Here is a 21,950-nt window from a genome sequence, read left to right as displayed (position 1 = left end):
TTTGAATTGCCCTACAACATTGGATTATTATGAAGAAAATGAATTATAAGTGCAAAGTACTGTATGTGAACTATTATTAGTTTTGAGTATATTTCACATAATATGTAGCTATAGGTTATATAAGTATAAAATGTATGTGTGCTGAAACAACCAACTGAAAACTGCCAGAGACAGTTTGCATAAGTACAGAGAAAAACCAGTCAGAGATTTAAAAAGGTACTTCTAAAAATCCACTTTTATTGAGTTAATTGACAATTGGTGAAAAAAATTAAATTAATTTTAAAAAACTTCCAGTCCAAAAACAAACAAGTGGATTTTTTAAACTAGTTTTTACTCAATTCAGAGTATTTTTAAAACTAATTTTATGGTAGAATTCTTATAGGCATAGAAAGACAATGAACTAATGCAGAATGTGAAATAGAACCAAGAAAACAATATGTGTACTTGACTACAACAAAGTGCAAAGAGGAAGAACTACACAATGCTTTGTCGTTATAATAACCAACATTGACCCCAGAGAAGAGATGAGAAAATGGGCTTCCCTCCCTTTATTGCAGAAGTGATGTTACTATAGGTGTGGCGTATATGTATACCTTCACACTCAGTGGATGCGTTATTTATACCCCAAATCTCTTTTCTCTGTGTTTGGGCAGGGTTCACCTACCAACTTGTAAATAGGCCAGTTTATCAGATAGATGTCAAAATAACATTTGTGCCCAGAGGAGCTATAAATTGTCAGGTCTATGTGTATATGCATGTATCTGTTGTCACACATGTGGTTATCAGTTGTGAAAGGAACTTCTGAGGCACTTATAGGTCATCAAACAAAGAAGGATTTGCTTAGCAGTCACATAGAAAGGATGCTGAACAAGAATGGTCCAGCACGTAGCTGACTTCCAAATGGAAATACCTCTGGTCAATAGGATAGCAAGTGGTGACCAGTCTTGGGAAATCTGTCAAGTCTGAAGGGCCCTAACTCCATGTGGTTAAACTTTTATAATTCCCTTAAGTGACCAAAAAGCTCCATCAATGCAGTCACATGCTACCAGGAAGCTATCAAGTGATGCATGGCTTGAGCCCTAGCCCCTGGACCAATGAAGTCCTGGGGACAGTTTTGTCATCTTTTAGGCAAACAAACCTAAAAAGTATCAAGGGGGAAACCCTGGTAGATCCTGGTCCTATCACACTTGTAAAAGTAATAATTTGTTTTTTTATATGTCAGATTATACTGACCAAAAGAATAGTGGAATTCTTTTTGTAGTTCCCAAGATTTATTACCCTGCATGAACCTTTCTCATTAATAGTAAGATGACTAGGGGTCTAAAACTAAAGATCAGTAAAATTCTTGATATGTTTTAGCTTAATTCTCTTATTTATCATCTACCCAAGTGTATCATTTTGTAGGTGCTGACCAGGAAAAAATATTCATCTTAATTTACATTTTGAAATACTGTAATTTACATTTAGTAGGTTGACTTTTCATGGCATTTTCTTCTTATGTTTTAGGGCCAAATGTAAAGGCTGTTGCTACTGCTGTGGAACAAATTTACCCATATGTGTTTGAAAGCAGAAAAGAAATTTTATAATTCACCACCCAATTGATTAGGTTCCCTAACTGAGCACCTTTTAAAACTGCTGCACATTGGACTCAAGGCAAAAGGAAAACTGGACCAACAGTAACTGAGGAAATAGACTCTTTTATTTGTTCATGGCCACAGTGTAAGCTCCAGCCCCTTTGGATTTTATTTTGAACAGTGCTGTAATGTAAAAAGTTTACAAGACGTGAAATTGCTGCTTTTACAAAAGGACGTTCTATTTATTTTTGCAGTAATTCTCGTGTCATAAGCAGAGCTGTCACGGTGTGCACTACTTTTAAGACATATTTTGGTTGGGTTTTTTTTTTGTTGTTGTTGTTTTTCATTTTGAGCTAATGTGTTTTATTTGTGAATAGTCTTTTACATTTTTGTATGCTGAACATGGGCACCAAAGAAGCTGTAAAAGTTATCTTTTTTCAATTGATGAATGTGTGCACAAATAAAAGTTTGGAAAAGATCTCTCCTCATACCTACTCTATTATTTTTTTCTTCCCCATTTTCTATTTTAACTGAAATTGTATTACTCAGAATTCATTTTTTTAAACTATGCAAACTTAGTCTTTTGCTGAAGTGTTTTTTGGCTTCCATTTGAAGTGTATTTTGTATATATGCCACATGTGTACAGTATGTTCTTAATGCTGTGTTACCAAATGTCAGTTTTTCTTGCAAATTAGAAATTTTAAAAAAATGTATATAAACTATAGGGAATAAGAGTAGAACTTTATAGATTAAACATATTGTCTTACATTGCTAACTTAATATGATAAGAGTGTTAAATATCTTTTGAGAGTTAAAAGAAGATTAGTTTAATAAAGAAACTCTTCTTACCCACAGATTGGATATGAAAAAGCAGCTCTTTTGGGTTGCTTCTCATTGTTACTCTGAAAAGCCTTCAGTTACAGCTGAAGGAAAGTGATGGAGATTCTCAATTTAAGCCTTCACTACAGGCTCCTGCCAGTCTTGGCAGTTTGATGAAGTTTGTATGGTCATGACAAGAAGTGCCCCCAGGCTGTTTCATGCCTATACCATTATATACTTAGAAGCTCACCTTGGTCATTTTGTGAGACATGTCCTTTCTCTCTGATTTTTGTCTTATTTAATGGAGCATAAGGGATTATTTAGTTCAGTAAGTGAAAAATGATATTAAATCACTTTGTGATCCGTTGTCCTCTTTGGCTAATTCCTGCACATTGGAATGATAATTATGCTGCAGGAATGCCCTATGACTTGAATTTAACATGGCTAACAGTGTTTTTATCCTGAAAAATAAAACTCTGGGTTTCCACAAATCATGGGAAACAATAGGGAACATAATGCTACACCAAAATATGAGTGTATTAAAATGTTATGAAACATTAGAATAAATTATTAAAGATGTGAGCTCCATTAAGTAACTTTTCCTGTATATTAGTGAATGCTAAATTAGGATAAATTGTACAATTTTGTACAAATGTTATATGTTCTTTGTGCCCTCTTTTTTCCTCTTTATCATTCTCCATCCTGATTGCCCTATAAGAAGTGAAAAGACTGACTTCAAAATAAAATTCTTTCTTGTGGAGGTTTCTCTTGGGTAATAAGCCTGACTTTGAAAATGATTCTGAATTTGTAGGTTATTTTAATGTTCTCATTAAGAGTTTTTCTTCTATATTTAATTCATTTTAAAGTTCAATAGCTCATCTAATATAAAGAATCAAAATGGATGAACAAACAGATTCTATATTGTTAATTAGTTTGAGCATATATACTTGGTTTTAATGAGCTTCCAAACTTAAGCTGTTAATAAACAAGGGAGAAATAAGGAAAGAAGTGCATATGGAACAATGATATTTTTTAAAAACTAATTAAAAACGAGGAAAAGGAAAAAAATGACTAAACCAAAGGAGTAGACTCAGTTTTTCCCTAAGATTTTCAGTGATGGTTAAACTAATTTGATTAGTACTTTCTCAAATGTGGTATTTGGTTTTAAATGGGGAGGGGAGGCAGTGCTGAAAGGAAAGATATTGTTTATATGTAGCTGAATCAGTATCAGCAAATAGTGTTAGATTACAACCCAATAGGGTAAGAGCAATAAATGGATGTATGGTAAGAGATAAATGGCTATAAAACATCTGTTACAGGGCAGGTAGGTGGCACAGTAGATAAAGCACCAGCTCTGAAGTCAGGAGAACCTGAGTTCAAATCCGGCCTTAGACCAAACACTTGACACTTACTAGCTGTGGGACCCTGGGCAAGTCACTTAACCCCAATTGCCTAAAAAAAAAAAATCTGTCACACACACATATAGAGTTATACTAGGAGAAGAGTAATAAAAATATATCCTCATCTACAACTCTCCCTATTTTTGGAAAATCAAAGAGTTCTGATGTGAGATTGAGTAAACATTTATTTGGAAAATACAATTATTAGAGTTTTGATACTAGTATCACTAGCAATAACTAACAAGGTTTACAAGCATCTGTTGATCATGAGTGCTCATACTGAGGTATAATGGAGTGGACTATTTGAACTTCAACTAAGGTATTTGAGAGAAGCATCAGAAGCTTATTTAAAAAACAAAAACTGAACCTGACATTTACTTCCCATCTATAATATCTCTTGCTATCCATATTTCCCTTATCTTCCAGGGAAATCTCAGTAGTGGACCTACTAGCCTTTCTCTCGGTAGAATTATTTCTTACATTGTATTTTTTTTTTAATTTATTTAAAGCATGTCTCTGGTATTTGAACTCTTACTGCTATCCTAGATTTGTATCTCCCCCAATTTGAATATAAAGGCATATGAGAGATTTAGAGGTTAATTATCAAATCAAATTCCAAAATAAAGGTCTTTTTTTTTTTAATAGGGTCACTGGTTTTTGGACCCTCTTTAAAAAAAAAAACAAACTTGTAGCTTGAATTTTTTGTCAAGTTGGATTGATTAATGATTGAAAGTTCAGATATACATAGTCTATCTTTTAATTACTGTGGTGGCTTTTTGCTTCTCTCAAACTCTACCATATTTTCCATGTAAATGCCCTTGCCCAAGTCTTTAAATTGGAGAAACTACACGGAAATACAGCACAGAAAGATCCTGGATTAGATGAATTACTCACTTAGATAGAAACATATATGCCTTGTTCACTTTTAATGGGGTTAAGTACAAATGAAATAGATGTGTTAGATGACCCAATCTTTGGACATCCGTAACTTTACACAATCTGCAGCAGCCTGAAGTTTAATTATTATAATGGCCTATTGGTTGTAGCCTGAGGTAGGAAATTCCTGAGAATTGTGAAGAAGTTGCAGACGCTAGGCACTTCAGCTTTGAAAGCCTTGATAGGAGAAAGTTTTGAAAGCTTACTTTATTTAAGGCAACAAAATAAAAATAACTAATTAATTATCTGGCTAACTTCTGAATTCATGAATCTTTTCATAAGTTTTCACTAAGGGTTACAACTAAATATGGTCCCATATTTCCAAACTCTCTTGGCATCTCACTTTGGTAACAAGGAAAAATGTTTAAAAATTAATTGTCATCTATTATAAAACTGATTCCTTATTTACATGGGCATTGGGATATGGAATATTCAGGTAAGTTCAGAAAGCCCACTTGAAGGATAATTATCAAAGTTTTTAAATTACTACATGAATTTTAATTACAGCTATAGAAACCTTTGCTATTCTTAATTAGATACAGGTCAGCAAGTACAACCAATCAAAAACAGAAATCAGAGAGCATTCTAACCCATTCTAGACTAACAAAGAACAAAGATGAACTGCACCCGCAGAATTTATTGCCTTCTCTTACAAAAAAGAAAAAAAACAAAGGTCTACTCTGCAAGCCAGGTACCTGTAGTGGCAAAGTCATTTTTAGAAATCTGTCTCTCTTATCTCTGAAAATAAACCTGTCCTTTTATATACACACACACACACATACATACATATATATATATATATATACACACACACATATGTATATATATATGTATATGTGTGATATATATATATATATATATATATATATATATATATATGTGGAGTGGTCACATGATTGATTGCACAAGGCCTGTTCTTTCTTAAAATGCTCAGTTGGGACAGTGAAAAGCAATAACCCAACCACACTTTCTCAGGCCAGTTCTCAACCGGTTCTTGGGGAATGGCAGGTAGTTTGGTGATGTCTGCTTCCTCTTTCCTTATTTAGACTTTAAGATTAAGAACTGATTTTTAAGCCACTTGTGACCAGATTAGGAAGTCCCTTAAAACTTTTGCTTTAGATACTGAAGCTAAAAAAAAAAAGCCAAATGTTTGTTATTACAAAGACACTACTAAGTGTCCTTACACCAAATCAGTATCATTGTTGTCTGCATGGCATCAGTTCTCCTGAAAGAGGTGCTTCGATTGCTCTTTACTGTACAACCTTTTGCACTCTAAGAACTGCTCTTGGTGTTTTGTCGTTTGAAGCTCCATTGGCACTAACTTCTTTCTCTGATGACTCATAAGATAAATGTTGTGTTTCACATAGTTTCTGAAAGAGAAAGAGTTATTAATGAAAACATCATTCTTGCTTTATACAGTGCTGTTTTTAAAAATATTAGACATTTTAAAAGACACCCTGGGGTTTGTAAAATTCTAGAGGTACACTGAGGTCATGTTATGACATTGAAGCCTTTCTGTATGATATATTAGAACACAAGTTTTTGTTGGGTGCTGTCCAATGCATATTTGGTTATCAAAAGAATTGCAAGGATGTCATTATAGAACAGTTTTACCTGCAAATTTGAATTCCAAGTACAATAAGCTTGACATGGAGTCCTGAAAAAATTAATCATCCACAAATCCTACTCTTTCTCATTTTCATTGTAATACACAAAAAGTTAATTGCTAACGGTGGGGGAGAAATGAGACATTACAACTGCTTCCCCCATCCCCAGTCATTGAGATGTTTACCATTTGTATCAATGTATGTAGGTAAAATATTACCAACAATCAACTTCCGTGAAACAGTTTTTTCTTCTGTTTTTCTTCCTCCCTCCCTCTCCTTTTTCTTCTTTCCTTCTTTTCTTTTACTTTCCTTTCATTTCTTTCCTTTTGCCCTCCTTTCTCCTTTTTCCTTCATTTATTCTTTCTCTTTTCTTTCCCTCCCTTCTTCCTTTCCTTCCTTTCTTTCCTCCCTCCCTCCTTTCTTCTTCCTTCATTCTTTCCTTTTCATTCCTTTTTTTTCTTTCTTTTTTCCTTCTTTCTCCTTATACCATGTAATCCTGGCCCAGTGCCTGAGCAACTTTCTAAGATTATAATTTGCAAAACCATTTCTGATTTGCATTACTTAGAGGGAGCTCCCTCACTGGGAGTACCATACATTGATGAAATCACAGTTCTCAGGAATATAAAATAAAATTCTTGGTTTAAAGGAAAGAGTAAGTTCCATAACTGAAATAACTAAGATAGTGAACCATCTTATTTTGAATTCACTGCCCAAAAGACAAGTTTGTTTTCTTTTTTTTTTGATGTTACAAATACATATTTACAAATACAAATTAATATTGTAGAATTTTCTTCCCTTATTTTATTGAATACCAGGCACTATGAATGTTATATAAATTTATCTAATTTTGCAAGAATAGTGATGTAAGGCCTTAACCCCAAATGTGAGAGAAAACTGTTAAGTAATAAAGGATATGAACGTATCTTAGACACTGCATTCACTTTGACTTTGTCCTTAGAATATCTCATTGTAATTCCTATACCAAGACTATTTTGAGTAAATGTAAAGTTAGGGTTCCAGGCTATTGGATCCTTATTCTGCAGCAAAAAAATGTAATCATTAACAACATTTCTAAATGTCTTAACTGTAAAACTGCCAATATACCTGAAGTGCTTAAGAGGATATGTTACATGGTTAAGGAGAGGACACTACAAAGAACAATGTTAAACAGAGTGCAGTTTTATAGAGAATTATGTTTGGGGTTTGGAGGGATAATATTCTACACAGAGACAAGTGATGTTCAATGGAACTGTGTTACATGAAGTCATTTAGAACAGGATTTTCAAAGACATTTAAAAATGTAACCAAAGAAATTGTTAGAAAATTGGGGAGATGGGAAGGCAGAAGAGAAACATACCACCCTCGGATAATGGTAGAGCTTTTCAGAACTACAGGGGACCCGACCCATTGGGATCTAGGCTAACCTTGCCATTCTACTGTAGTAAAATATTTTTTTACATGCTCCCACAGCTTTAGAAAAAAATCATGTGTTTCTCCATTTAAATGAATTTTACCTGTTGATTAACCAACAAAATGTCAGTATTTGCAAGCGAGAACAAAATGTCATACAGAAATTAAAGATGATGGGAAAAGCAGACAGAAAAGAGGGAAATGGCATGAGTAATGAAAAAGGATGTGTGGTACTATGGCAGTCATACTTGTATAGTCTTCCAGTCCATTATTTATGAAAATACTTATTTCAAGTAAATGGCATATAGATTAGCCATATGAATTATCTTATTCCATGGTCAAAAAGGAAATCAAATATTTTTGAAATCTGATGTTCTCCTTTAAGCAATTTATCTAGAACTTGTTTTCTGGGCTGATGTGAGCAGGCAGAAATTTGTGTTTTCTTACCAGTGCAGAGAGAGGTGTGCAAGTTTTTTAGTAGTTGGCCATAAGGTCAGAAATATATGGATGAGGAAGCTCTTAAATTTAGCTGTAAAATGAATTGCTTTCAACTAAAATTACAATTACTAATTGACCCAAGTCTGCTAGCATTACTCCTATTGGTAGTAACAGAATGGTAGCATTGGGCAAGTGGTTAAGTCCTATTGGCCTACTAGTTTGTGTCCACTAACTGGGCAAAATACTTTTTTGCTAAAAATTCCACTGGAGTAAATTGAGACAGTCTATTACCAGTTTAGGCTGCAGCACGTACTAAGAAACTTCCAGGGAGTCCTTGAAAACAAGCCAATAGCTCAAATGGGAGACGTTACTTAGATGAGCCAGTTCTCACAAGAAATAAGAAGAATCCACCCACATGAGTGTGAAACTGAATGGCAATGAAATTTCTGAGTAATTGGAAATGGCATTTGTATACTGATATTAATTGAAATGTCATTCCCTACACATCTATTAAGGAGCCACGTTTCTTCCCTCCATCCTCTTTTGTAGCAAGAGACACCACTGCCTTGCTATCTACTTGCCATCTTAAATTAGTATGAGGAAACAAAACTTTCCAGATGAACCTATCAGATTGCTTTACATATGTCATAAATATGTAACCCTTTACATTTTAAGTTTAAAATATGAATGTTTCTCACCTCTTTGCCTTTTGTTTTTTCTCTACTAATTCTTTCCTCTATCTTCATTCTCCCTCACAATTTTTTAAGTATAAATACTAATATAAAGACAGTTCCATTTAAAGTGTCATGTTGCTTTTGATCTTGGTCTTTCTTGTTACCATTTCCTTTAATTTGAATTTTTTATTTTCTTGGATGGATTGGGAAGAGAAAGCTTAAAAGCAAATAAATTTCTGTCCCTTTAAAGTAGTTCATAATTCAGAGTTTCTCTAATTCAGACAGGCTTGCCCTACCCACCCCCCAAGTTAGTATGAGTTGTGAATTGACTTCCCAAGGACTGTTTTATTCTGTTTGTCCACTAGGTGGGAGGGTTGTACTTAGGTTTTCTTTTTCCCCTTTTCCCCTGCTCTAGAAATCAGATCTTGACTGCGCCATATCACAAAGACACCTGCAGATTTCATAGTCACTTTCTCAACCAGATTTCCTTTTTGAGTTTTTTTAGTTTTTTGAAATATGGAAGTAATGGGAATGGAGGCTCTTTGTCAATTGGTTCCCAGAGTTCTGTGTCCATTATCTCTTCTCCTCTTTTGCTTATTATCGAATCACATTTGGAGAAGCTTTTCTGACTATAGAACTTCTATATGTATTATTGTAGCCCAAAGGTGCTGGTAGGTAGCTCAAAGGCACTAAAACACTCATGGGTGTGAATGACTACTATATCAAGTATTTTGAGGCCTCATTCACCTTTTGAATCTTAACTGAGTTAGTACTCTTAGAAATACTTTTGTTGTTTACATTAATTGTAGCAGAACCCAGTATGTCTTGTTATCATACATCTTTATTTGTTTATACCATGGGCAAACCTAAATCATACCTATACTTAGCAAAAACCTGCATTAGGTTAACACTGTTAATTTCTACCTTGTTGTTTTAGTAAAATAGTCTTGTCTGACTCTTCATGACCTCATTTGGGGTTTTCTTGCCAAAGATACTGGAGTGGTTTACCATTTCCTTCTCTAGCTCATTTTGCAGGTGAGGAAACTGAGGCAAACAGGGTTAAGTGACTTGCCCAGGATCACTCAGCTAGTAAGTGTCTGAGGCCAGATTTGAACTTAGGAGGATGTCTTCCTGACTCCAGGCCTGGCACTCTCTCCACTGTGTCATATTTCTTTCTCCAGTTCATTTTATAGATGAAGAACTGAAGCAAACAGTGTTAAGTGACTTGCCCAGAGTCACATAATAAGTGTCTGAGACTGGATTTAAACTCAAATCCTCCTGATTTCAGGCCTAGTGCTCTATCTACTGCCCCATCTGTTGCCCCAATCTTCAAAAGGATGCTAGCATGTCCCTTGACATTAGCATAATAAAAGAGATCTGTTATTGTATACCATAATAAGTCTATTTTCATATGCTTGGTTAATCAGTGAACCCTTTTGCAGACTTTCAGACTAGACTATTGAAACTAGTGTGTTTGATTATTCTTCCTTGTGTTCCCAGCACTAACCTGAGCATTCTTGGACAAACAAGTAGAAGACATCCCTTGACCTACAGGATTTCTAATCTAGTTACAGCAGGCAATGAAACTAATTAGAACAATACAAGCCAGTATATGACTATTAGTTTGAAAAGTACAGAATGTAAGTTCTTGTAGAAATATAGGCACAGGGATTAGATCTATGATTTTGTTAGTATAAGGCACCTCTAGCTGAAGAAACTCTCTATCAATGTGGGTCAGCATCTTCCCTGCAATTTATCATCTTAGAGAGTTACCTAGAGCAATGAGGGGTTAAGCGACTTGCCCAGGGTCACAGAGCCACCATGTTTAAAGCTGGGACTTAAACCTAAGTCTTACTGACTTCAAGGCTAGTGCTCTATCCACTATGCCTCTTTGAGAAAGGAAAACTTATGGGCTGTCGTTACTTAGGGAAGGCTTCATGGAAGAGAAAAGGCTTGAACTGAGCAGGGCATGATTGACTTGGCCAAAATCCAAAGGCTAGGTTCACAGGTGGCCCTTGGAAAAACTGAGACCCTCTCATTATAGGTTATCAAGCAGAGAGGCTCAATACCCACTTGGGTACATTATGGTAAAGATTCCTTTCGACTATCAGTTGAAAAAAGAGCCATTGAAGTCCCATCTGACTCTAAAAATTCTGTAATTATGGGAGGGTACAGTGTCAGTGGAAGCCAAGGAAGTAGAGACTCCTTTCAGAAGTGTCACTATAATTGCAGTCTATAACAATGGCTACCTATACACTTGCATTGATACCATTTTGTCTTTTAAAACAAAAGGAACTTTAAAAAACATAAACCTGTTCATTTTCTCCCTTTTACTTGCTCAAGACAATATATATTTTTACTTTTTTTCATATTTAAAGAACTAACGAAGTCTCTGGAGAAATAGGAAGATTTTTAAATACCCTTTCACTCAGCCATTTAATTTTTACAATCTTAGCACTGGAAAGGATTGTAAAGGTCATCTAGTATAAATCCACCTGAAGAATGAAAACCCATGACAATATTCCCAACAAGTGGTCATTCCACTTGGACTTGAAGACCTATAGTGATGGTGGTTATTTAGTCATTCCATAAGCATTGACATAGCCACCATGTGCAAAGCTCTATGCTTTGCTTACATTTGTCACTTAGCCTCCCATTTACCAGATGGCCCTATGGATTTTTCTAATGAAAAGGAGAAAGCCCTTTTTCTCAGGCCACTTCTAAGTCAGGTTATACTACTTTCACATTTGAAATTTGTTTAAACCAGTCTACTAAAGCTTCTATTTATTCTGATGCCCTAAACTTAAACCAATCTTAGCTGGGATATTTTTGCACATGTAAAAAAGAAATCTAGGCATTTCTGTTAAAATTATTTTGTTTTGTTTTGTTTTCTCCAAGATTTCTAAATTTTGGTTGGGTATAGATTAGCAATGGAGGTACCAAATACTTGCAGTAGTTCTAACATTGGGAAAGAAGCATGATATATGGTAGAGTTATTCCCACCAGAAACAGGAAGAAAACCTCATAGGAGATGAAGAAATTAAGAGAAGAGAGCTCGAATGTCTCCAAGTTCTCCTAAAAACTTAGAAAGTTCACTCTACAGAAGGCTGTATAATAGTCTCATTCCTTAAGTGAGTAGTGCTGATTTTACAAATCTTTGAAAGACAAAATAGATGGCAGTAAACTCAATCACGCTCTAGATTATCTCAATCCAAAGAGATTATTGTAAATTAATTGCTGATCTATTATTCAATTGTATCACAAAACTAACTGTGTGCCAGTCATATGTTGGGAGACAGAAAGCATCAATCATTAATACTTACGATTTTGCCAGTTCCATTGATATTTGTTCCAAAGAGCATCCCTTTGTTTCTGGGATAAACAAAACAACAAACACCAGTGCTGCTAGACTCATTATTGTGTAAATAAAGCACACCCATGGCAGACCAATAAGTTCTACAAGGAACACACAAAAAAGTTGATTAGTTCTTGTGTTGTGCTAGTCACTTCATAACTATATGCAATTCCAATTTTAATCATACTAATGATAACCAGAGAAACAGGAATTGTGACTTCTAAGATTAGTCACTATCCAAAGGTTTAAGTTCTACAATGAACACACAAAAAACTTGATTAACTCTTGTGTTATACTAGCTACTTCATAAATAATATGCAATTCTGATTTGAATCATACTAATGATAACTAGGGAAACAGGAATCATGAATTACATTTTTATTAACTACACACTATAACAACTTTCCCTGGGAAAGGAATTAGTAACCTGGTTGCTACTGCCATTCAGACTCAATGCCAGTATTTTTTATTGCATTTTAATGATGCATTTTTACAGTATTTTCTTTCTTTTTTTTTTTTGAAAAGGCTCATACTTCTATATCCAAAAAAATCAATTCATAGTGGTTAATGTGTCATTTAAAACTGCTATCACATGTATTCATAACAGTTGTTTTTCTAGGTTCAGGAAGAGAACATGGCTCATAATGAAAAGATATCAAGTTATAAAAATATATTAGCAAGGCCTGGGGCTCTCATAGTTATTGTTCATTTCTTTGATAGTCTATTAATTTAAGACACAGCCTGATTTTTATTCCAATCATTTCCAACCAAATCTACTGACCACAGAATTTTTCAAAGTTGGAAAAGAATCTCGGGGGCCACATAAGCCAACCCATGCCCAAAGAAGAACCCCAACTACAACACAGTGGACAATGATTTTTGCTTGAAGTTTTTGCTTGAAGACTTTCAACAAGGGGATGCCCAAAGCAACCCATTGACGGGAATGAAACTGCAAAAACCAGTCAGGGTATGGCCCACAAATTAAAAATGTGAGTGTATAACTTGCTGTCATTCTTTGAGTCTTGTAACACTACATTCCAATTATTTTATTAATTTTATTTTTTACTCTCTTTTTAAATCTCCTCAGTGTGGTTCTCTAATCTTCTATTCCCACCCACCTGTCTTCTTCTCTTGTACATTTTCCCCCTATAATAATAAAACCCTAGAATGTTAGAGTTGAAAAGGACCATAAAGGTCATCTAGTCCAGCTTCCTGTCATTCAGAAATCTCTTCTACGATATCTAATCTCTGCCTACATATTTATTGTGATAGGGTACTCATTAAGACAATCCATTTCATTTATAGATATAATTTTTATGAAGGTCTCTTATTTTTAATTAAAACCCACCTCCTTGCAATTGCTGCTCATTGATATACTCTGAAAACAAATATACAATAAATCTAATCCCTTTTCACATAACAGGCCATTAGATATTTTAAGAGTTATTATGTTCTTCCCCACCTCTCACCTCAAATCCTGCAGATGTTTCTCCCCTACCCCTACCTCCACCCCCACCCTCCAGGATAAGTATTCTCAATCCTTCCAATTGATTATAATAGGACATGGTTACCGAACTCTTTAGGATGCAGCTAGATGGTACAGTGGATAAAGTGTCGAGCCTGGAATCAGGAAGACTCATCTTCTTGAGTTCAAATCTGGCCTCAGACATTTACTAGCTGTGTGACTTATGCAAGTCACTTGACCTTTTTTGCCTCAGTTCCCTCATCTGTAAAATGAGCTGGAGAAGGAAATGGCAAACCACTCTAGTATCTTTTCCATGAAAGTCTCAGATGGGATCACAGAGTTAGACATGACTGAAAATGACTCAAGAACAACAAAACTTGACACTTTACTATGATCTTCTGGATGGACTCTGGTTTGTCAATATCCCTTTTAAACCTTCTTAAAATGAGGTATACCAAATTGAGCATTATAATGAAGATATGTTCTAACCAGTGTACAGTACGGTGGGACTACTATCACCCTTATTTTGTACTTCCTACTAATATAGCTCAATATCATACTAGCTTTTTGGCTGCTGTGTCAGATTGGTGGCTTTCATTGAGTTTATAGTCAATTTATTAGACTTCGATTTTTGTCACATGAACCATCGTTAAGCCTGGCCTCCTTGATTCTACCTTTGATATTTAGAACCCAAGTGCAAGACTTCACATTTATCCTTGGTAAAAAGTATCTTGTTAGCTTCAGCTAACTTTCCACTTTCCAATCTGTCAAGGTCACTTGATAAACAAGATCTTTTCTGAAATTTGAATCCGTTAGTCTCCCTCCATGCTCTTTCCATTATTCTCTTTTCTTTTCCCTTTTTCCATTCTATCCTCTCTTTTTCTCTTTTCCATTCCACAAACAGCTGACAGGTGTGTGGATGGACAGTCAGGGGAGTATACATGAGAGGAGCTGGTCAGAGTGAATGACCAGTTCCCTTGCTATTCCACTTTCTGACTTTAGAAATGGCCTCTGAATACAGAGCCTTAATCAGGTCAGGGCAAACACGATGTCCTGTTGACCAGATGTAGGGTAGGACTCACCTTGAATATGAATTGTTAACCATTTTGACAATCTGTTGAACACTGTAGACTCCTTCTCAGAATATTTTTAGGCACACAACATAAAATACTTAGGACCTCAAAGGAAACCAATTATCTTGAAATAAAAAAGTAATTTTTTTCCAGCCACAGATTGGGAGTAGATGCCAGATTAAGAGTCCATGTCTTAGAAAGACTTGGGGCTTTCCCTCCTTGATCATCTGTTTGTTTTTGAATCAAGAGAACTATGGTTGACCCAGAGGGAACCAAAATCTCAACATTGTCGCTGAAAGAGTGCTAGCCTTGAAATCAGAAGTTAGAGTCAGGAGACCAAGGCTTTCTCTACCATTAACTCAGGACCCCTTTATTCTCCTTTGAAAAATTAGACGATTGGACAAGGTCTTTTATAGATTTAACCATCCATGAGTCTATGAGATTTGACCCTAGGCCAGATCAGTTCCAATTTCAGTAAAAGCTTAATGAACCATCCTGTCTGACCTTGGCCAAGTCACTTCCCTGTTCTAAAGGCCTCCTCTACTATAAAATGAAGGAGTAGACTAGATGATCCTAAAATCCTTACCTGCTCTAACATTATACTTTGAGAGATTTAGGAGGATTGGCATCAAGCCCTCTTTTAGCCCCCTTACCAACAGCATGGATTTATTTACTTTAAATGTTACCTTTCCACTTTTCTCCCCAGTAATCAGGTTTCTTAGATGCCAAGTGGGAAGAAACAACTGACATTAGCATGTAGTTGCCAAGAGTAATTAATTAAAACAGGAAGCTACCATTTCTTGGAGAAAGGAGAGTAATCTCTCCAGAAAAGTCTTGTGGTAATCTGGGAGCTCTATTTTCCCCTACCAGGTAACATATCAAAGACTCCCCAGTTGAGGATGCTTTCCATATCCATGCTGCTTACTCTGCTTATAGGACTCATAATTATGGTTCTGTAAGACCATAAAGGAATGTGCTTCTAAAATTCATTAACAGGGACTGAAGATTAGACATTAAGGCCCAGGGTTTAGTTCTTTATAAATGTAGATAGTTAATATTCAGAAGAACTGCTTCATGGACTTGGGACTGGGAGATGGGGAAGGACCATTTGCTTATGAAAAATTCGAAATACGGTTCACAAGAAGACAAAAGTTCCTTACCAGTTACAGTCAAAAATGTCAGTGAGACAAGGAGATTGATGCCCCAGTTCATGCTAGAAGTTAAAGCCATTGCTCTTCCTCTAATTCCACCAGGAAAAATTTCACTGAGCACCAGCCAGGGCACTGAAGCACAGAGAAAAAAATGATGAGAAAAGAGCATAAGCAACCATGGTCTAGTGAACCAGTTGGATAAACATAATTTTGATTCTACTTTTGTGTAAATTGAATTCAGAAAACATTTATTTTTAATGTATTTTATTTATCTCATTAAATATTTCCCAATTACATATGAAAAAATTAACATTGATTTTTTAAAATTTTGAGTTCCAAATTCTTCCTCCCTCCTTACCCCTTCCTCACTCACCCCTTGAGAAAGCAAGCAATATGATGCCCATTATACATGTGAAGTCATGCAAAACATATTCCATGCTTCAAAAGAAAATACACACCCAAGAAACCAAGAAAGAGAAAGTTTAAAAAAAAAAGTATGCTTTAATCTGCGCTTGAATTCATCAGTTCTCTCTCTAGAGGTGGATAGCATTTTTCATCATGGGTCCTTTCTTGGGCTCAGAGAATTGTTCAGAGTAGCTCAGTCTTTCACAGTTGATTATCCTTATGATATTGCTGTTACTGTGTATAATGTTCCTCTGGTTCTGCTCATTCATTTTGCATCAATTCATATAAATCTTCCCAGGTTTTCTGAAGTCATCCTACTCATTATTTTTTATAGCACAATAATATTCCATCACAATCATATACCACGTCTTGTTCAGCCGTTCCCCAATCAATGGGCCTCCCCTCAATTTCCAATTCTTTGGCCACAGTGCTACAAATATTTTTGTACAAACAGGTCCTTTTCCCTTTTCTTTCATCTCTTTGAGATACAGACCTAGTAGGGGTATTGCTGGGTCAAAGTGTATGCAATATTTTATAGCCAAGCAAACATTTATTAAGAGCATAATATATGCCAGATTCTATGCTAAGTGCTGGAATACAAAGACAAAGAAGAAAACGGTCCCTGCCTTCCAGAAGCTTATCCTTCTATTGGAAGGGTATATATATATATATATATGTACACTATAAATAGTAAATAAAAACATACATATATATATATATATAACACACACAGTATACACACACACACACACACACACAGAGTAATAAAAAGTAATTTTCAGAGAAAGTACTAATAACTGGGAGCATCAGGAATTCTGTAGAAGTGGCTTTGAAGGAAGCTAGGGATTGTACTTAGAGGTAAGGAGAAAGTATATTTTTATATAAAATTCCATTTATGTTTAGGTCCAGAGGTGAGACATATATTGTGCACTTATCCCAGTGCCTAGCACATATAGGTGCTTAATAAATGTTGACTGGCTGATTATACTAAGAAGAGCTAGAAGGCTAATTTGACTGGAACCTAGAGTGTATGAAGGGAAGAAATATAAAATAAGCCTGGAAAGGTAGGCAAGAGCCAGTGTGTGGAGGGTTTTAAATGCCAGGCTGGGGAGTTTGTATAATTTTAGATCATTTTAGGAGCAGTTAGGTAGTGCAGTGGATAGAGCTCTGGTCTTAGAGTCAGGAGGACATGAGTTCAAATCCAGTCTCAGACACATGACACTTGGGACCCTGGGCAAGTCACTTAACCCCCATTGCCTCACCAAAAAAAAAAAAATTAGATCATTTAATCTTCAGTTTACTTTTGTAATTCTCCTTTTCCTTTGATATTTTCACTGTAAAAAGGGGGTGGGGTGGCTGAGGAGGAAGATGGAGTAAATCATGCAAAAATAAGGCTCTTCATTTGCCATTGTTTTCATGAAGTGATTAGACATAAATGAGGTCAGTGCACAAAGAACCTCTCAGATTCTCATCTTTATCCACTAAAGAACAACAACAAAATCTGGGATCTAGCTCTTCTAGAGTTCTCATTTTTGCTTTAGTTACTAATTCCTCTCCACATTTTCCTGAAAAAGGTATACATGGAGCAAAAAACACATAGTTTGCAGGCTGCAAGGCTATGCATGATTTCTGAGAGAACAATTATCAATTAATAAAAATTTATTAAGTGCCTACTGTGTGCCAGGCACTGTGCTAAGCACACAGATTAAGACAACCGATCCCTTCATTTTTCCAGTCACCTCAACTTGAAACTTTCAAATCATCTTTGACTTCTTCTGTCCATAGTCAAAAAGTCCTGCCAATTTTGCCATCTCAAAGTCTTGCATATTCTTCCTCTTCTTGTTACTGCTTCCAGCTCAATTTATACCTTTATCACCTTATATTTACAATGGAACTATTACAACATTTTGCCTCTCCAGTCTCTTCTCTCAACATTCTCCAATCCATCCTGTACCTCACAGATATATTAAGTGCAATTTAATCACCTGTACCATTCCTTATATAGCATCTCTTATGTAAAATCAGATCGCATTTCTAGAGAACATTACTGTTTACAAAGTGCTTTCTTAACAAGAACCTTGTGAAGTAGGTAGTGCAAACTCTGCGCCCCTTTTGCAAATGAAAAAAACAAACCCAAAATCACATACTGAATTATCTCGGGCTTCTGCCCTGAAACAATTTAAATATGTTTATTTTATGGCAAAGTATTACTATTTTGGTGTTCTATCATGAGGTCAATGTAACACTGATTGAGTAACCAGCCTTCATAATCTTACATTTACTAAATTGGCCTACAGGAAGAACAGATGTTAAAATGTAAATCTGTTCTGACTGAGGTGTTTTAAAATAACTGGAAATTTGGGGAATGCAACTATAGGGCTTTACTTTTATACTAAGACATAACCATTTGTATTTTAAGGATTTTATATTGTTATTTAACTTTGTGCATATGTGTGCATGTGTGTGTGTGTGTGCATGTATGTGTATGTGTTGTTTTCCCATTGTTAAGCTCATTAGAGGCAGGAACAAAATGTTACACCTCTTTGCATCCCCACAGCACCCAAGTGCTATATACATGAACATTTGCTGAATATAATTGAGCTTAAAAATAATTAGAGGATGGTGTTACCTTTAAGATTAATTTTCATTCAGTGTTTCATATTTGGAGTTTAAGAACCTTTGAATATAGGGAAAACAGGAATAGGCAGTTGCTAAAGCCCTAGCTCACTACTAGTAACTTCCCCCATGATTGTACATGGAATGAGGACATGACCATTCTTTATTTTTATTGTACATGGAATGAGGACATGACCATTCTTTATTTTTATTGTACGTGGAATGAGGACGTGACCATTCTTTATTTCTAGCTCCAGGGAAATAGGCAGGTGATCGAGGGAGGGAGGGGGCAAAAAGTAGGTAATGTAGAGGAGCTAAGTGCTAATTAACTCTTCCTTTTCTCTATTTCACCATGTGTTGAGTCATACTGTTCCTTTAATTGAATCCTTTGTCTGCCTTGACAAAGACAGCATATTCAGTTTATAGAAATCTTTTTCAGCAGGAAATTTCCTATTTCATAGTGGAAAAGATAAAAAAGGGAAGGAATGAGGGAAAATCATTTTATAATATTTTTGAAATGTTTCTATGCATATTGAAAGACACATGAATAAATAAGTAAAATATCTACCCTTACAAAATAGAGACAAAATTATCGCCTTCAAAGAATGAAAATCAAATTTGATTAAAATTGTTGATGAATTAAAAGTAAATCTACATGTTAAATTGTTATTTTAAAATTCTTGAACTAAAACCACAGGAGGTTTTCCCACATTTGAATCATCATTTTAATCATGGAAGATATTAATATGAAGGCTAGGGGAGAACAACTTCTTAATTTAGTTAGTGGCGAAACAATTTCCCACGTTTGCATTTTAACTCATTTGTTTTTGGAAAGAAAAAAATAAAAATATTTTCCAGAAACATCCAGTGTTAAGGCATATATTTTCCTGAAATAGCAAAAGCATTTTTTACATAATAGGAAGCAGGTGTCCTATACTCTTTTTCTTCTTTATCATTTCCTTTTACTGCATCTGCTCCTTCAAAGTGCCTTGGAGACAGTCTAATCCAATCCAATTTAGAAGGCATTTATTAATGTACTTAATATGTACAAAGCATTGTACCACATATCGAGGATACAAGGACAAAATGAAAAACAATCCCTGCCCTCAAGAAGCCTACATTTTCCTAGAGAATATAAAATGTAAACAGATAAATACACATATGTTCATTTGAGGAGGAGTACCAACAATGAAGGTAATTAGAACTATCCCTTCATGTTCTAGATAAGGAATCTAGCTCAGATGAACTAGGAAGTCTCATTGGTGTAGTGCAGTAGAGAAGGTTGGGTGTACAATCAAAGAGTTTAGGTTCAAATCCCGATTCTGCTATTTATGTGTGCTCTTGGGCAAGGTGTTTCTTAACTTTTCTGACCCTCAGTTTTCTATCTGTAAAAACAGGTAGTGATACAACTATTCTGGAAAACACTTTGGATTTATGAAAGAAAAGGAAAGAAAGTGTTCATACCCTTTGATCAAAGAATACCACTACTGGGTATATATCTCAAGGTGATTAATCACAGAAAGAAAAAACATACATATTGCAAAATATTAATAGTAGCACCTTCTATAATAGAAAAAGCAGACAAACAAAAACTGGAAACAAAGTGGGTACCCATCAATTAAGAAATTCCTGAATGAATTACGGTATTTTAATGTAATGAAATGTAGCTATGCTGTAAGAAATGACAAATGTGAGGAATTCTGGGAAACACAGGAAAACTTGTATAAATTAATACTGACCAAAGAAAACAGAACCAGGAGAAAAATAAAAATACTGATCTCTAGGTTAGGAGCAATATTTACTAACTTTTCAGCTATGTAGGCTGGATTAGTTTTTTCCTTAGAAGTCAATGAAACCAAACTCATTCAAGACTTCATTGGTCCAGCAGATTCCAGCTTGGCCTATGAATATTGCTTCCTGGTCACCTAAGTATAAAAGCCCTTCTGTCAACGGCATTTATTAAGAATCTCTTGCTGATTGGGAACTCCACCATCAAAGAGGCAGAGACAAGGGAGCTGTGCCCAATCGACCAAATCAAGGTTGTATCCTGGCTGCATATCGTTTTCATGCTATTGATAAGTAAGCTCCTTTTGTTAAATATTAGATCACTTACAAGTGTCTTATTATGTTGTAATCCTGAACCACCAGATTAGCCTGAGTCAGGTATGGTCTGGAACAATTATAATAATGGAAATGGAAATTCTGCTAAAAGAAAATAAAAAATCTAATTAAATGGAATGTCCGATTTTGTATCCAGACTAAAGATTAAACATATTTCTCTCCCCTTGGTAAAGAAGTAGTTGATATGGGTGCATGAATGCTGCATATGCTGAAAGACACAGTTAATATATTGGTATGTATTGATGAACTGGTTTTTGTTGTTTATAAAGGAAAGTTCTGGTGATTGGGAAAGTGATTATTGGAAAGTGACTTAATACAAAAAATTAAAAGCAATAAACTATTTTAAGCATATATTGATCCTGGGGCCACTCCACATATGGCTCCTCTCAAATCTACTTTATGTCCAAAACAATCTTTGAGTCAACATCCACTGAAAACCATAGCTTACAAGCTTCCATCAATATTTTTATTTTATCAACAAGATAAAAACTAGATCAAAGCAAAAGACATTTAAATAAATAGAATGGAAACTGCCCCTTTCCACCCCTCAATATGCATAAAGTTTCCTCATCCCCCATATTCCTATACCACTGGTGAGAGAAGGAGCATGTAAGGCCAGGGAAAAGCTATATTTACAGGGAACATGCACAGCTAAGTCTATGCTCCAAAGGTTGTGTCCCAGCTGTAATCCCTCTCTACTCCCATGCTCTCGTTGCTCATCCCCAAAGACCGGATGTCAACTGCTAGCTGGGTAATATCATTGAGCTGCAGGCTACTATTCTTTTCTTTCTTTTTTTAACTAGGCAATGGGGTTAAATGGCTTGCCCAGGGTCACAAAGCTAGTAAGTGTCAAGTGTCTGAGGCCAGATTTGAACTCAGGTCCTCCTGACTCCAGGGCTGGTGCTC

General features: G+C 35.4%; 2 protein-coding genes across 4 annotated transcripts in view; one reads left to right on the top strand and one right to left on the bottom strand.

The window, feature by feature from the left end:
- The window catches only part of TBPL1 (TATA-box binding protein like 1), a 32,141-nt gene extending 28,982 nt beyond the window's left edge, over positions 1–3,159 (top strand). The window contains exon 7 of the mRNA XM_027850757.1: positions 1,507–3,159. Within this exon, the coding sequence (XP_027706558.1) occupies positions 1,507–1,586 (80 nt within the window). The 3' untranslated portion in view covers positions 1,587–3,159. The remainder of the gene's footprint in view (positions 1–1,506) is intronic.
- Positions 3,160–4,503: 1,344 nt separating this feature from the next.
- Positions 4,504–21,950, bottom strand: part of SLC2A12 (solute carrier family 2 member 12) — an 80,423-nt gene continuing 62,976 nt past the window's right edge. For 2 of the 3 annotated variants that reach the window (XM_027850698.1, XM_027850700.1), the window contains 3 exons: positions 15,912–16,034; positions 12,182–12,314; positions 5,620–6,099 (listed from right to left, as the gene is read on the bottom strand). In XM_027850698.1, the coding sequence (XP_027706499.1) occupies positions 5,946–6,099; positions 12,182–12,314; positions 15,912–16,034 (410 nt within the window). In that variant the 3' untranslated portion in view covers positions 5,620–5,945. Of the gene's footprint in view, positions 4,907–5,619; positions 6,100–12,181; positions 12,315–15,911; positions 16,035–21,950 lie in introns of those variants that run through there. The other variant, XM_027850699.1, reaches the window with a different exon arrangement.

The sequence above is a fragment of the Vombatus ursinus genome, unplaced genomic scaffold, assembly GCF_900497805.2.
Source record: "Vombatus ursinus unplaced genomic scaffold, bare-nosed wombat genome assembly UNPS02009132.1, whole genome shotgun sequence".
Lineage (NCBI taxonomy): Eukaryota > Metazoa > Chordata > Mammalia > Diprotodontia > Vombatidae > Vombatus > Vombatus ursinus.
This window is presented reverse-complemented; position numbering and strand designations above follow the sequence as displayed.